Genomic DNA, 17,514 nt, shown 5'->3' on the forward strand with positions numbered 1-17,514 from the left:
AACAAGAACTAATCCATTAGGAAGGTTTCACTGTGATCACCATTCCAGGAGACAAGGTGTGAGTTTGGTCAAAAGGCCCACTCGGGCTGTACTTGCCATCTCTATCTCCACATTTCAGTCCAAGAACCAAGGAAGAGGCCTGACATCACTGGTTGCTCTCTGCCCTTGCCATAGCCACAGCCCAAGCACCCATGACACGTAGCCCTGTCTGCAAGACTCAATGCACAGTTTACCATGAGAAGGGCCTTCAAAAGACAGAGTCACTCTTTCTTTGGTCATGATAATGGATTAGAAGAACTTGTCCATATGTCACATGCACTGTCTCTGTCAGCAAAGCCTGATCTAGAAAGTAAAATGCAGCATTTCTCTTCCATAAAGCCAGTTACATCAGAGGTCATAATTAGCTTGTCATATTTTGATGCCAGGAGTCTTAGCTAAAACTTTTGTATCTTCTTTTCAATATTCATTTCACAGCGACAACATAAGATCATTCTTTACATTGTACATTGTGGAATGCTACAAGCATTCTTGTAGCTCCTTTTTTTGTTTTTAATTGACAAATCAAAACCTTTTTAACTGTCTTAAATTCACCATTTGGCATAGGAAGGAGAACAAGCCCGTAACTCTTCTCATCTCCACATTTGAGGTCTGCCTCTGCTGACACTGTCATGAAAGATGCCCATTTCATCTTGACTGATAAAAAAGGTACTCATAATGAACTGTTCTCATATTAAGCCATGTGATATACATTTTCAGTCAATATAGCCCTGAAAAGATGAAATGACTTGCAAGTAACAACTAGCTGGAATATAAATTCATTACCAATGCCTGCTGCCTTTTTAAAACCTAGCAATCCATCTGTCCTCCAGTGCTTTAGTGCTACATTTTATACCCTCCTATGAACAAATGAAGACACAACAGAAACCTGTTGAAATCTCTAAAGCCATGTAAAACCCGAAGGCATTAAAATTTATTAAATGATGCAATAACAACAGAATTCTTTATTTACAATAGCATTATTTAACATCAAATAAGCAAATAGCATCAGCAAAGCAATATTAACTTGCATAAATGTATTTAAAATTTCTCTGAATATATCTACTTTTGCATAAACTGCTAACACTAGAAATACAAACATCAATGCAGGTGAACAAAGTGATGTTCAGAGTCAACTCCATTTTGAAAATAAATCACAACCTGAAACACTGTAAGCTTTCTCCTGAAGAACCATAGTTTATATATTGCTTAATTTTACCCTTGTATAATCTTTTCATATACACACATCTCAGATGCAACTTCATGATGAACTGTACAAATAAAACCCACAAATGACATAAAGGGAAAGAAATTAAATGACAGTAAATGTTTGAAGAAATGTGTCCATCATCTCTATTGAACATAAAGATTAAGTGATGATGCACTTATTCCAAAATTGTACACAATTCACTATACAAATATAATACATCAGACAGCTATGTAGGAATATACAAGACTTAAAAACAGATCTAAGGCATTATGCTAGATTTTAGCATTTTGAGGTTCTTGCACATAGCTTTTACCTGTAGTAAGAAACTTAAAAGATTTTGTTTTAGTCTACAAAGAAACACCAGGGAGAAAATTCTAATTAAAATCAAAGCCACTACAGTAAATTTTCTTTTGTGCAGAGAATGCTTTGCTCTTAGGCAGCATACTACCATACAAATACTAGAAAACTTTTAAATTCACACCAACAATTAATGGCTTAAGTTGCATTTCAAAACTGATTGTGTATCTTTGGGTTCTGCAAGTGGAGCTGTGCCACCCATTTCATCTGTTAAGCCCATATGAATTCTGCTTTTAAACAAAGATTAAAAAATGTATTGTATAAACTGCAAAAACATTGCTTTTAATTAATACAGGCCCAAAGGGATACTGGTGTGGGACAATATTTTAAGGATTGAGTAAAATTAATTCCTTGTAGCAAAACAGCTCACTTCACTTTTTAAACTCACCACATTACATGAACACTTAAACGGGTCGTACGACCATGTATATATGCTTATTTTTCACATTATGCGCCTTTCACATTTAATAATGTAAATAGAACACTGATTAATTGTTCTCTTAAAACAAAATCCAAGTACTTTCTCTGACAACTTTACTGTATACAGGATGAAAAATACTGATAATGAAGGGAATTGATTTGGCTTTTTTGTTTCTATAGTGATCAATATGATCAGAAGATTCCTTCACTCACTTTTCTCTTTCATTACTTAGAAGACGACAAAAGTCACAATGAACCCAAATGGTGCCAAAGTGATAGGTACAATCTCCTTTCTTTCAAAATGGCAATGGATGATGAAGTATCATAATCACTACAGATAAGGGTTTACAGGTCTGTTCTGAAATGGGACAAACTGAAACTAATTTTTTTTCCACTGTGAAAAAGAATAATCTATCTGCAGAGGTTATGGTTAAGAACCAAAAAAGAATGGAATAGCAATAAAATGATTTTAAAATTCATTTACGCTTTGTGGTGCATGAAATTAATTACTTTAAATTTATACATTTCTTATATAAGTAATTTTTTGTCAGATACATAATGCAAGTTCAAGATCAATGTTGTAGTAATGAGGCTGTGGAGGGTACGGCTGGTGGTTATTTTTGTTTCCCATCAGCAGGTCAAAGGATGGCTCAGCTGACTAAACATTCTGCTTCAGTTCGGCAACAGAATGGTGACAGCTGAAAAAGTGTTGCTTCTCCAAAACGGCAGCACTGTCTTCTTTAGAGACAAACACAGAAACAGCCTTTGTCATATTTTCCTCAGCCTTAACATAGAATAGCTGCTATTTTATTTGAACCCCCACCTGAATACCGAAACAAATTAAATGACAACAAGACAAACCTTTCAATCCCAAAAGGCAGGGCGGATGAGCGTGTATAAATGCATTTCATTTTACATTACATCAAAAAATTTGCGTTCAGGTTAGAAAGTTTGTGGATTAGTGTCCTGGTTCCGGCCAGGATAGGATAAACTTTTGCAGTAGCCAGGAGAGGGCATGGCTAGGACCCAGAGGTTATTCTGTAACACCTCACATCATTGCGGGGTTGGGAAGGGAGTCTCGAGAAGGGCTCTCTTCTGGATCACGCAGTGGCGGAGGGAGCATCCGGCAGGTCCCGGGTTTCCATGAGAATAGTTTGTCTCTTTCTTGTACCTCTGTCACTAGTATTGTAGTTGTAACTGTTTTCTTATCTCATTGCTGTTTGCAGTACATTGTTCTTATGTCAACCCATGATTATTTACCTTTTGTGCCTCCAATTTCCCTCTCCAGCCCTCCACAGGGAAAGATGGAGGGGGAGCGAGCGGGCTCATGATTTGGAGAGTCTCAGCGGGAGCACTAAATTAGGGAATACCATTCCTAAACAATTAGGAATCAGCAGAAAAAAAACAGGTCAAACTCATCAATTTCTTAATATACCAAGTCCTCAGAAACTGATGTCAGTATAGTAAAAGATTATTCAAACCACAGTGGGCAAGGAAAAAAACCAACACGCCTTAACAGTGGCCTGCTTAGTAACAGTTTTTCTAAGATTTGTTACGAAAGGATATAAACATACAAAAATCAAGAACTGGTTCCTACAGTGGCTGCATATAATATAGGTTAATTAAATGGTATTATGAGCAGAATCACAAGGCTTAGAAAATGAGAAGTCTCAAGCCTACAAATTAGGTCTAATCAAGGCATTGTGATCCTTTACAAAACACTTTTCCAGGAGACACACACGGCTAAGAAGATATCTAATTTAATACTGAAGTACCTCATTTGGAATCAATTTCACAACATGTATATCTCACAAAAATTATACAAGTTAAACACTTAAGTTTTCAACTTAAATTATTGCTTGTTTACATATAAACTGGATTTTATGTACCTTACAAAAAGTCTTCGTAGTTCACACCGCTTTAAAATAATCAGAAACATGATAGTGGTGAAGTCTGTAGTGATATCTGCTATAGGTATTACAGGAATTATTATCTTCCCAGCTAAGGGATGGGAACCAGAATTATCATGCTTTAAAGCAGGTATCTTTGATATTATGCACCAATTCTGCCACTACCATAATCATTACATGCATTACCATTGAACTTTGCTGTTCGGCATCCAGTAACTGGCTGTGCAGATTGCCGGAAACACACCTAAGGAATTAACAGAGTAACCTGTTTTTAAATTCTATTAGAAAGAGTAAGATGACAGAGGTCAGGAGAGCCAGGTTAAAAAAAAAAAAACAGATTTGCTGATTGTTAGGAATTTAATTAAATGAGAATGCAACCAACTTGTATGTTTGGATTAATGACTTGCATCATAAACACTACCACAAAACCCAACCAAATCACCCCTTATAAACAGCCCTCTCACAAGGTAATTTTCCTCTCTTTTACAACTTTAACCCCATTCAAAATTGGTCTGTATAGTTTTCTGCATCAGTTGATCTTCTCTGACTTGCTGTCAGTAGAACATGCTTGTTGGAGGTCTCTAAATGTACCAGACGTTGCTTCTACACCCTCCTCCATGCCTCCTCTCCGCCCCAAAATGCAGGCCTTAGTCTAAAACACCAGTTTTCAGACAGAACTGAATCCTTTGCACCAGACTGTGTAAGCCAGGGAAAACAAAGCAAAAAAACCCAAGGTCTAGAACTAAACAGAAACAGAACAAGAGCATGGTTGTTTTTCCTTAAATACATACATTTAAATACATTCAATCTGACATGGTTTATGAAAATTGCCTGTCAACATTTACTTTGCAGGAGAGATCTAAGTTGCACTAAGGTGAATGCAGTGAACAGACTGAGCAATGTCTGTACGCTAGCTTCAGACTGTCAAAGAAGAGGCTGCTCTTCAGCAACGACCCCCGGCTCCCCTCGGGAAGGCAGGGCTGAGTCCTGTTGGCAGCAGGCAGCCGCTGGGGCTGACAGCTCCACGGGGACACGACAAACAGACACAGCTCTTCAAACTGGTAAGGGTTTGGGGCCATAAGCCCAGTCAGCTGAAGAAAGGAGCAACCAAACCACCCTCAGGGTCAGCAATATTTCTGCAAAAGAAGAGAAATGGGGGAAAAACAAATTAATTCTTCCTGTTGGGATAGAGAGGATGGACAGGTCAATGAGATCTGGGATGCTAGAGTGCAACATCCACTGTCAACCGTGCATCACTCTAATGCTTTACACCTGAAATTTAATTGCAATTTATAAAGCTAAACTATTCTTTGTGTACAACTGACCAGCAACTTAGTTCCTTTGATATCAGTGAGGGTTTAATTTCACTGCATTCTTAGGTCCTTAATTCATTCCAATTATCCCTGATGTTATAATAACTCAAGATCATCCGCCTCTTGTAAACTCCAGCTGAAGGCATGGCAATAGGGTTTAAAAGAAGTCTCATTCTCAGAATATGTGCAAAAATCTCTCTCAGTACTGCATCACTGTCAAAGAAAACAACTGCCCTGGCTAACTTTCCCTTCCAAGACTCATAATGAAAAAGGGAATAAAGAAGTAAAGCCAGCTTCAGCTGCGGATCCCTAGAGATGTTTTTTACCTCATACTTAATACCCTTGTGATGTCTTTACACAAATATAGTACAAACTGGTTTCAGCTGAGTTGATTATCTTCTTTCTTATTCACAAAAACATCAGGATGTGGTTTTCACAGTTGCTTTAAGACTACTCCTTCCAATGGCTGCAATCTATGCCTTTCTGTCTTCCTCTCCCTGTAAATGCCTGTTCCCATGGGGTGCTGTGGTCAGTCAGGTCAGAGAGTCAATCCAGCCAAACCCATTTTCCTCCTCCCCTGGGGTTGCTTTTCACTCGCATCCTGTGGTTCTGGCTGTGGAGCAGCTCTTTGCTCACAGCTTCCTGTCACGAATGAGGAAGGCCCTGTTTGCTCAGGGACAGTGCTGGTGGGTAGGCAGCTTTCTGCCAGTCTGCTGCTAGGCTGCCTTCTGGAAGCTGCCTACACTGTGCTTTGGACCTTACTACACCTTCCTCTGCATTCACACAAGGCCTAGAAATGCAGCTTTACTGACAAATGAAGTCAGTGTCAAGAATTATCCTGTAAAAGCAGGAAAGCAAGGTCCTACATGTTTTGTACATCTCCTATTCCCAGTTTAGCTGGTGCAGCTGGAGCTATTTGAGTGTGACCAGCCATGGGCAGCACTGAGCCCTGATTGTGGCTCCTTCCTTCATCACAGCACAGAGACACCACACTCACATCCCTCATGCCCTGACTAATATGGACAAACTAAACTTTGACTCCTCTTTCTAACATGCTGAGAGGCAGTTCAGGGATCCTGTTAGTGGTTTTTGAAGTGGAAACAAAAGTGCAAATCCAAAGATTTCCTTATTTTCAGGGTGCACATTTAGGAAACAGTATCTCCAGAGAAATACTAAATAAACTCTCCCACTATACCAGCGACTTGAAAAAAATTATGCAATGCAGAAGTTGCACATTAATTACATAGCTTAAACTTTCTTAAAAAAAAAAAACAACAAAGCTTTGTAGGAGTAGTTTATGGCTCAGCTGCATGAAAAAAGCAGTTTAACCTTTGTTACGGATCAAAGTTCAGTGAAAGGTATTTATAGAGCATATAAACTCCATTTTCATTGACAGTCAGAGGTACATTAGTAGAATAAATGCAAAATCATTAAGTGCAGTCTGATGTACCTTTTCAAAATAATTTAAGAGATTTGAAGAAGTTGTTTTCTTCAGGTGCAACAAAGCTTCTCTTATGCATCGCTACTGTCCCCTCTCATTATCGTGGCACTGACTCTATTATTATAATTTTACACCCTAGAGATTCCCTGCCAAGAGCCATGCCGCTAACATTTTTCCACCTGCACCCTGACTTCTCTCCACCATCTCTTGTACCTAAAAAGGCCTAAAAGAGAGCTGGAGAAGGACTTTTTACAATGGCATATAGTGTCAGGACAGTGGTCAATGGCTTTAACTGAAAGAGTGTAAGTTAAGATTAGATATAAGAAGAAATTCATTACTATGAATGTGATGAGGCACTGGAAGGTTGCCCAGACAAGTTGTGGATGACTCATCCCTGGAAGTATTCAATGTTGGATGGGGCTTTGAGCAAGCTGGTCTAATGGCAGGGGGTTGGAACTATAATGCCTTGGTATGTAACAACTTCTGCTAGACCAGAATACACTGCTTCTTTTTATTAATCAAAGTGACCATGAAATGGCTGCAGAAGAGACTCTTTATGTACATATCCCTCACTCTTGGAGACAGACACTTGCATGTTTGTATGAGCAAGATGAAGATGTGAGAAGAATTGGTGTCCAGGAAGTTTTAAATACATATAAATACAAAAAGGACAGGGATACAATAAAATATATGTATTACTTCTGCCTCAGTACTTTCACGTTCTTAATTTTCACTCATGTTATTAACTTTTCAGACAGATGTTCCCAATTTCCCCAATTTCTTTAACAGCAGGGAACTTCACCGTGCCCCGGCCCGGGAGGCCGCCGCTAGGTGGCGCCTCCCCCGCGTCGCTCAGCCGCCCTCTGTCTGTCTGTCTGTCTGTCCGTCCTTCCTTTCGTCTCTGTGTCTATAGAGCAACCTTCCCTCACACTGATTACTATTATCCAGGGCACTTGTAACTTGGTAAGTAAAAAGGGACTGTACCCGCTCCAGCCATAGTATATTCACAGTTCTGCTGTGCCTAAACCCCATTTCTTACCCGTGCTGCATCTCCGTCCTGCTTTATCATATCCATTCCAGGCAGCTGGTTTGCAAAGAGATTGCCTCCCCTCATAGCAGGATCATTAACCTATTGGTAACAAGATATTATTAAGGATAATGAATTAAAAAATATCTTGGGAGGAGGGCTGGGAATTAAAGAAGGAGCTTTACACTACTTGCATGTACCAACATCCACTCCTGAGACGATGCTTGTCAGGGAAGTGACTGTATAGCTAGGCACTCCTCTTGCACAGCATGTATTTGACTTATATTATTCTGCTTCACAGTCAACAGCAAAGATTTCATTCCTGATACTATGACCCTTATGCATATTTTACAAAGCAGGTTCCACAAATTATGTCAGCGTTATCTGAAGAGGAAATCCCTGCTATCAAAGTTCTGAAAGCAGAAACATGTAACTACCTTCCTAACTTCATGTGGCTTTGCTGCTTGCAAACCACCACACACTTTTTTCAAAGCCCGATGAGATAACACGTAGGCTAAATTATACCAGCTACTGACATAGTTTTAACAATACTCTTCTGTTTGTAAGCAATGGGAGAAAGGTAACATTAAATGGGAAAATGTGCAGTGGCATGCTTTTCTTAGGAATGGTCTCCACAATTTTCTGAACACAGTCACAGGAAAGTATTGAAGCTGTATGTTTCTGCACAAGCAAAAAGTCTGTCATGCTTAGTTGTGTAATTTGCCAAATTTACAGCATTGCTTTCTCAGGATTCATCTTACCATGCAGGAACAAGAGAGGAGAGAGCCAACAAAATCTGTTTGGCACCAGGGATAATATACCTGCTTCTCACCAGGCATAGCTGCTATTATTAGGTAGTAAGATCTTACTTCCAAAACTATCCAATAGTAATAATGCTGAGTTTTTTTCAAAAGCTAGAACACATTTGCAGAGAGTAACAGTGAATCACTGTTAGTCTCACTGCGGTTAGAAAGAGACAAGCATGTGAAGTTCAAATTATGTATTGTGGAACAAAAAGTGACACTTAACAAGTAAACAAAAGTGTAGGTGACAATATAAGAAAACCCCAAAGAATGAATAAAATGGCAACAGTCAGCAGAATTACAGAAAATACAGTCATTTTGAAAACCACCAGTTACAATAAAAAGTTTAGCAGAGTCTAGGTCAATTGCTAAATAAAGATGTCACTTAAAACACTATGCCTTGAAAACAGGAAAAAAAAAAGTGTCAATTTTAGTATTTAAGTATACATTTTTAGTTACTTGTGTTTCTCAAGAAAGAAAATGCAAAACAGTACAGCACATTCCTGAAGACGAAAAAGTACTGTCCTGTGGCCCAGAAATGGCCCCTCAGCTGTCAGCTGGCCACCTCTGACCTAGACCAAGCATAAAACATTTCTTGCAGATGACACAATGCTGGGGTGGTAAATCAGGAGGAAAACAGGTTACTATCACAGAATGAGCCACAGCACTTTGCTTTAACAGACTCAATCTAAGAAATGCAGTTTTATGGAGACAGGAGGGAGGCAATACTTCTGGGAACAAAGAATGCAGGTTTAATCTATGTAGAATGTGTTGAGGAGAATTTGGGTGACCATCATAAGGGTTTCAGTGTGACACTGTCACCAAAAGAACCAAGGCAACCCCTACAGTGGAAGAGAAATTACAAGCAGAACTTGACTCTACACAGTTTTGGTGCAGTCACCATTAAATTATTGTCTCTGGTTAATCAATTCATGTTTCTAGGAGGAGATTATAACAACAGAGTTTAAAGCAGATCCAAAAAAGGGACTGATAGGTTGAAACCTGAATGTTGAGATGGATAAAGAACCTCAACCTATTTAGTTTACTGGAAGTTAGATAAATGTTATCTTGAAACAAGATCTTGTAGTCTAACAGGAAGGAAAAGCAGTGTGACAGCTGTGCCAGGTGAAACAGTAGCCTGCATGGAAATCTTTGAAATAAAACCAGATCTCTTTCTACAATGCAGTTTGTCAGTTCAGGTTCCTAGGAAAAATTGTGTAGCATGGGTATGCTGAGAAATCAGATCAGGTCATAACCTTTAAATCCCCTTTCTTTTCTTTTTTGGTTTTACTATTGTTTTACTACAGTAAATGTGTACAACTCTATTAACTCGGTAACTAATAACAAAGAAAGTCTGCTATAATTTGGCTTAGCAACAGGGAATATCAGAGGAAGTGACAGGTTTGGGAGTATCAAAATTACTTTGGGTGACCAGTATGTAGCAGCTGTAAAAGACAAATGTGATCTGCAGCTATATCTGTCAGAGTATTCCAAGAGAAATGGGGAAGAACTAGTGTCATGCACATGGCTCTAGTGCTTAGGAAATACTGATTCAAACTATAACAGCTGCAGGAAAGCAAACGGAGTTTAAAGCCTAAGAGACTGAAAAAACATGGCTTGTTTGGCTTACAAGTTTTGGTTTACACAAAACCCAAAACTAAACAAAAAAAAAATCTACCCAAACTAACAAAAAAAATGTTGATAGAATCTTTCTAAAATACAGGAGAAGAAAAGAGCTATTTAAGCTGAAGGACAACATTGGAAAATTGTTATCAAATTTAGGCTGGAAAAAAGTCATACATTAACAAGCCATCAACATAACCAAATTCAAACTAGAACATTATGGTATCAGAAAAAAGTTATAGCAAGAGATGTCCATAGCAGATGTTACCTGAAGACATCAGAGGTACCCTCCTGCCAATATTTCTAAGGAAAGTCCATCATTTCAAGCCTATATTTTTGAACAAGCTGTGTTTTGAACAAGCTGAAGGTCAGCTTTGAAATGAACATATTTATTAACTAACCTTAATTAATTATATTATATAATTAACTAACCTGTTAATTAAAAGGATTTGTTTTTCAAACACTTAATGTATTGAGAGAGTTTAATTGCAGGTTGACAAACAGAAATGTTATCTTTTCTTATTTCAGATATCCTAAGTAGCAGTATCAAATGAGTATGTAAATATCCTCTCAGCAGAAAAGAACAGGTTACTTACCTATTGATTCAGTAACCTATTTTATATGCACCACATTACAAAAAATGTGCATTTAGTGCTTGTAAAGTTGCCACATGGATAACTCTGAAAGCTGATTTAATATTTATTGCTTGGGATTACAAATACTGTGGCAGTTGAAGCATCTTTTAAACCTTGCCTACATGGGCAGCTTTCACTCTTCTCTCTAGGAAGCAGCTGCCTGCCATCCAATTCTAGCCTCCACTGCCAGGAAAATCAGCAACTGCAACTGTGCTACAGACACTTACCTACTGAGAACAGGAGCTACCATCAGCATGTGCTTCCCGTGGAAATCAAGGAGCTAGCTACAGTGCTCTCTCTACCTCACTGACCACCTTGGCTTCAAGTGCAGAGCTAAAACCAAAGCCCTTTTAACATCATCATTTCTCAATACAACTAGTAAGAGAACCATAATGCAGTGGACCTAAAAATCTACTGGAAGTAAAAGCAAATCCTCCAGCTTGTCATCTCTCAACCTTAGATTCTCACCTGCTCAGGACCCATGGAGGACAACCCTGATGTAGGCACAGAGGTCGCTGAGGTCATGCTGATCTGCCCTGTCATCTGGTTCATGTTGTTCATACCACTTGTGTTGGTTGCCATGGATACACTGATGTTCATGTTATTGTTGTACATGCTGGTGCTTGCTTGCTGCCCAAAATGTGGTGGGGACTGTTGTGAAAACATGCTACAGCAAGGAATGGAAAAAGCAATGCGTCAGACTTAGAATGCTGAAGCCACTAAGAAACTTTTAAAATTGTATCTTAAGCTAGAATTTGTATATACTGTCATTTATTCCAACTTCAAAGGAAAAACTGCATTAATGTATAAGGAGTAGATTTTCAAAATTTAAGGTCCCATGTCTGTGTACAAAAATACATGCCTTTGTGTGTGAAACTATGGCAGAGTACAAATCTGTTATGCACATGCAAGAACAGCCAATTAGCTGCCTAAAGGAGCTTTGTATGTATTTTAAAGTAATCTTTGGAAAGAGAGGAAAACACCTTTAACCTCCAGTGTTAGTACAGTGCAGGACTGCTGAGCTGAAATTGTAGACAGGGTAATAAACTTTCTTTTGCAAAATAGGCTATTTGCATATATGAATACCAGATTTGCACATACAGTTATGGCAAGTGGGCTCACAAATACAAACATGCAATTGTGCAGAAATTTATTTACTAGGTCTTAGCATCAGGTTTTGAAAATGTGGCACTATAAGAAACAACGTAAAATCCAAGATAATTACCACCTATGCTTCTTTAAGGGCATTTCTGAACAACTTACGGGGGAGTAACTGTGGGAAACCTCACCCTAGACTTTATTCACTCCAAATGCTTTCTGGACAGTATCTTCCTTCCCATTATGCTGAAAGTTATATGACAGACTTCTTTACATTTCCTAAAATATGTTTACACACACTGTTTATACATCAATCTTTTCTAGTCTGAGCATAATCCAACAGCCAAAGAAGGAATTATTACTGACAATGTGTCTGTTTAGAGGATGTGCATTAGACTGAAATACTGTAAGGGCTACTGTGTCCCAGTATCAGTGGCTGACTTCCCACTCCCTGTGAAGCACTGCTCCCACAGCTGAGGAAATCTTTCAGGGTTAATACTCAATGCACTTGGGTACTGTGTTAGGCTGTTGCTGTGCACTCTGAGACCTGGTGGAGCGCAATGGCATTCTGGGCACAGAACCAAACCCAGAAAATCCCACCATTCTCTTGCTTCCAATTCCATGTCTTTTCAGGCCACCTCACCCCGTTTTTAAGTTGTTATCTGGTTGGCTGAAACAGTACACAACAGATCATTGTGAATACTCACTGGCTTGTGTAAGCACATTTGACATGTCTCTGCTGTAGAGCTGCAGTTTAGCAAAGCCAACCATTGGACTTATGGAGCTGCCCCTGCTGCCATTTTTGGCAGAAGCCATGACAGTGGCAACTATGCCTCCTGCAGATGTTTCAGGAAGAACATGAGGATGAGGCATGCACAAGGATGAGGATAAGAGATAAATCAGCTGCTTTAGGGGGAACTTTACTTGGATTAGCCTCATCAATAAAATATTAGTGTTTTGTGTTTATTAAATCTTTGTCAAGAAAAAGATTTGCTGCTGTGCTAGGGACAGTAAACCTGAGAACTTCAGGATGACAAAAGAACGGTGCTAGAGACAGCTGTGTGCACCCCAGTGCCAAGTGATACAGGCTGTACCTGACAGCTACTCCCATTTTCCAAGGAAAAGCTCAGATCACTGCCATCTGGAGCTCATTGCTGCCTAGTGATAGTGTTCAACATCCAACCCATTCGATTTGGACAGATTGATTATTAGAGCTACACCCACTGGGGCAGGGGCCTTGGCTGTAAAGGTGACTGCATGGGTGAGGTATTGCTGCAATGCTGTCAGCGAATGACAGCTGATCCCCAACATGTGCAAACACTAATGGGCTGAACCTGGTTACACTCCAGCATTTAAAGTGGGAGGTGGTAATCCATTCACTGCAATTCCAGAACAGTAGAATGCACAGGCTCTGGTTTAGCTGATCCAGCCATGTCAAAAGCAGTGTGGGATGAAAATCATATGCAGAAGAAATGCATCTACACAAACATTAGGCTGGAGTTCACCATGCAGCACAGGTGCTTCTTAAGGGCACACAGTGTTTGATCAGTTATAACAAACAAAACAATGCATTGTGTGGATGCAGGTCTTTTAGCTATGCACTCACTTTGCCTTGTATGAAGACAAATTAAACCAATTTGTCAAGCCAAATTGAAAATAAATCTCTTTTTGGATAGATAGTTAGCAACAAACAAAGAGCAAACAGTTACATAAAATGAACCCAAAAATACATGTAGACTATAAGTGACCCCATTACTCTGTATGTTCATTTAGGTTTTCTTCTGGATTTACCTGTTACCACCCATATTCCCTTGTGCCCACCCATTCATCTCCGTAGAGGACTGATAGGCAGGATTAGCCTGAGACTGCTGAATCATGGGGCTTTGAGTGTGAGCCAGCCTTGGTGACATCAGTGGACTCTGAGGAGTGGTGGCCCCTGTGAAGCCTGGATCAGGCTGCTGACTAATACCTGAAAAAGAAAATGAGAAATTTACCCACTGTACATTCAGAGTTAAAACAAAGCAAGAGCTCATACCTGCAAATGTGTCTTTAACCAGTCTTATAAACTGGTAAGAGTAGGTATCAAATTTAGATTGGATGGACATAATTTGTTATGTCAATAGAACTTTCACATAACATATTATTTAATACAATTATAACATAACTTACACAGTAGGTATAAATAAAGAAACTGTGTAACAATAACTGTATGAAGGTAACTGCCCAGAACAAAGTGGTTTGTAGCTTTGTAAAACAAAGAAAGGAAACAGTATTAATTATATTATACATTGAGTTAGGGATAGGAAATGGAATGCCTTAGCTAAAACTGATTTATATTACTTAAATTTAAGAGGTTTTTGTTTAGCTCACTCAAAATTCAGAGTCCATCAAGCAAATACATACACATATATGTATTTGTGTGTGTGTGCACATATTTATCTGCAGAAATCTATATATAAACAAACACACACACTGCACTTCTGCTGCTGCTCAAAGAAAGAGCAGTGCTTGGAGAGTAACTGGTAGTAGAGCTAGGAAAGTGGAACCTCCAAGGGGTCCAAAATTGCCATGTTTTTCACTGTTCCCAGGACACCAGGCAAGAGCCTGTGGACCACTAGGGGGAACATGGGGGAGGTAAGGACTGACAAAATGCACAGAGAGGAAGTAGAGCCAGTACCGTAGTTTGGAGGAAATGGAAACTGCTGAGCATTTGCCTGCGGGATGCGCGGGTTGCTCATGGTTGCCGGGATGCCACCGGTGGCCACCATGCTGGGAGTCATGCTCAAGCCTTGCCCTCGCATCATCAGCGTCCGCTGCTGCACCTGCTGCTGCTGCTGCTGCATCTGCCGCTGCCGCAGGTGCTGGCTCAGGATCTCCCGCTGCCTCTGCGCCAGCATCTGCGCGTTGATGGGGCCCTGAGGGAAAACCACCGCCACCCATCCATCAATAACCTTTCCAAGGCAACCCAGCCAGCAGAGGCATCTCCACTAGAGCAATCTCAAATTCCAGCTTTTTTCCCCCTCATCACACAACTAACAGAAATACAAACCAGAAGAGGATAATCTTGCTAATGCTTCTGCTGGGAAAGACCTCCAACACTGCAAGAGTCAGTAACTGAAATAATACCAGTGTTTAAGGCTTCAGTGATTTGTATTTGCAGTGATTTGCATTTGCAAATGGAGCAGCTCTTTAAAAACACACATCTTTAGGAAATGAGAAGCATGGTTAAAAATGCAGTTATATCAAATCTATTAAACAATCATCCATCCCATGTAAAAATGGGAATGACTCTCAGAAGTGAAACAGCAAAATACTCCCTATCACACAGATTACAGTATTTGTATTGATAGTGTACTTGCCACATAGCATTACTATTGCATTATACTGGGGCAAGAAAGCAAAAAAGGAAGTGACTTTGTTTTTTAAAAGGTATTATTTTTCTCACCTGTGTTGGCACTCCAGTTCTCAAAGACAGATTCATATTGGAGACGCTGCTGATCTGATTTATCAGTGGCTGCCGATTCTAAAGAGAAACAAAACCAAACCACCCCAACACCAAAACCCAGAAGTTTTTAGAAGGAAAAGGAAAAAAAGAAGTGCTGCATACAGAGTCATACAGATATACTTCCCTGATCAGCTGGTCTGTAGACCTAGTTCTACATTATCCATGCAGTGACTAATTTTCCTCCTCAAATCCTACTCCCATTCACAGAATACTGTTTCTTAAAGAGATAATACAGCATAAAAATAACATCCCAGGCACTACGCTGTTTATACAAAACATGCTCCCTTCATAGTTCATACTCTTTTTCACTTTGGGACTGGACTGTTGAGGTTTACCCCAAATTAGACCTTATCCTGATGACTGAAGGCAGAAATGATCTTTCCTCCTTAAATACAATAAGTATTGATATCCCACTGATAGTACTACAAACCTCTATATTTAAAAACAAAACAAGAAACAAGAACTTAATTCTCAGATGCAGACCAAGGCCACGGGGAAAAAAAAGGATGCAGGATACAGGCAACAGGCAGCAATAAAAGCAGTTAGATTGGCAGAATAGTCAAGGTAACAGCAAATAGAAAAATATGTATATAACAAAAAGCACCAATGTAACCTTACTCAAAGACAGTGAGATCTAGGCTTAAATACTGGTCCCGTTCTTGTATCGTATTATACAAAGAACAATGTGAAAAGAAAAAAAGAAGATCAAAAAAGAGAATGTGCAAAGCACTATCCTGCCAAAACTCATTGTGGCTCCTGTTAAATTTTAGCTTAGAAGTGGAAGGCAGCAAGAGCCGCTCCATTTGGAGCAAGCTGACCGCATGTGCCACCTGGGAGAGCTGGGCACAGGAAGGGCTGTACCTGCTGCGCCTGGAGCCGGTGCTGCAGCTGCAGCCGCAGCTGGTTGGGCTGGTTCTGCACGATGCCGGCGGGCCGCAGGCCGGGCCGGGGCTGCATGCGCAGGGCGGTGTACCCCGGGCGCTGCCCCATGGCGTGGAAGCTCGGGTCCTGCATGGGCGCGTAGCTGCCCTGCGCCATCTGCGCCTGCGCCGCGTACTGCTGCGAGAACACCGGAGCCTTCTGCTCCATCAGCATGCTGGACTCCTGGCTCGGGAAGGTCTCGGGGTCGACAGCTTGGCTCTGCGGAAACACACCAACAACAGAACAGTTGGTGGGACACGGCTTTCCAGAGAATTACACGGGACTAATACAGACAGCCTGAGAAAACAACCTTCTAGGATGGGAATGTTTTGAAACAGAAAATTACATTCGCTTTCTTTACCTCAATTTAAAACTTAAAAATAAGCTGAACTGTATATTTAACTATCAAAATATACTCATGGAGACAAATTTCTCCTCTCTCTTTTCCTTTGTTTTGTTGTTTTTTTCTCTAAATAAAACTCCATTATCTTTCTTGTGTTCTTTACACAGACATTGCATTACTCTTCTAATGAATAAAAACCCGAAATGACAAATGCTAGATCAAAATCTGTAAACAAAGTGATGCTACTATATTTTTGCCATTCAATCTGAGATAAATTCAAAGGTATCACAAATGAATAAGTAGATTTTTATCAGTATCTTTAAACAAAATAACGACTTCAAATAAAGATGCCTGAAACTATTACAGAAGCTAATGTGAACAGAGTGCCTAATTCGTTCAGGGCACTTTTGCACTAACTGATTATCCATTAGCATAAATAAACGAACACAATTCTGAACTCCATTTTAGATACTCCCCTAGTATTTGCTCTAGCCAGAATAATTTTATAGCTTATTCCACACTGACCTTGAAAATGAAGTTAATCTAAATTTCAGTGCCCTCATGAAAGTCTTTAAGCTGCTGTAAAATGTTCGAAGGCTATTTTAAAAAACACATTTTTAAAATGAAGCAGTCCTCTTATCTGCAAGATCCTTTAACTGTTTCCACTGAATTATTAATTAAATAGAAACATATTTACTGCTTCATTTGAAATAAATCATTATTCATATTTTTTGGTGGTGGCATTCCAAAACCTCTATAATATTGCATGGAAGTTTCATTGGGCAAAACTGAAGTTCACCAATAAATTGTATCTGCAGCTCTACACCTCACTGACTTCTGTTTTGTACCAAACAGGCTTGGAGATAGCTTTC

The 17,514-nt window shown here is 39.6% G+C and overlaps 1 protein-coding gene across 5 annotated transcripts in view; it reads right to left on the bottom strand.

Annotated features, from left to right (window-relative positions):
* Nucleotides 1–928: 928 nt before the first annotated feature.
* The window catches only part of NCOA2 (nuclear receptor coactivator 2), a 186,551-nt gene continuing 169,965 nt past the window's right edge, over nucleotides 929–17,514 (bottom strand). For 4 of the 5 annotated variants that reach the window (XM_085572213.1, XM_021543382.4, XM_021543379.4 and 1 more), the window contains 7 exons: nucleotides 16,240–16,518; nucleotides 15,319–15,396; nucleotides 14,551–14,788; nucleotides 13,665–13,842; nucleotides 11,244–11,442; nucleotides 7,727–7,816; nucleotides 929–5,069 (listed from right to left, as the gene is read on the bottom strand). In XM_085572213.1, the coding sequence (XP_085428339.1) occupies nucleotides 5,058–5,069; nucleotides 7,727–7,816; nucleotides 11,244–11,442; nucleotides 13,665–13,842; nucleotides 14,551–14,788; nucleotides 15,319–15,396; nucleotides 16,240–16,518 (1,074 nt within the window). In that variant the 3' untranslated portion in view covers nucleotides 929–5,057. Of the gene's footprint in view, nucleotides 5,070–7,726; nucleotides 7,817–11,243; nucleotides 11,443–13,664; nucleotides 13,843–14,550; nucleotides 15,397–16,239; nucleotides 16,519–17,514 lie in introns of those variants that run through there. The other variant, XM_085572215.1, reaches the window with a different exon arrangement.

The sequence above is a fragment of the Lonchura striata genome, chromosome 2 (genome assembly GCF_050655825.1).
Source record: "Lonchura striata isolate lonStrDom1 chromosome 2, ASM5065582v1, whole genome shotgun sequence".
NCBI lineage: Eukaryota > Metazoa > Chordata > Aves > Passeriformes > Estrildidae > Lonchura > Lonchura striata.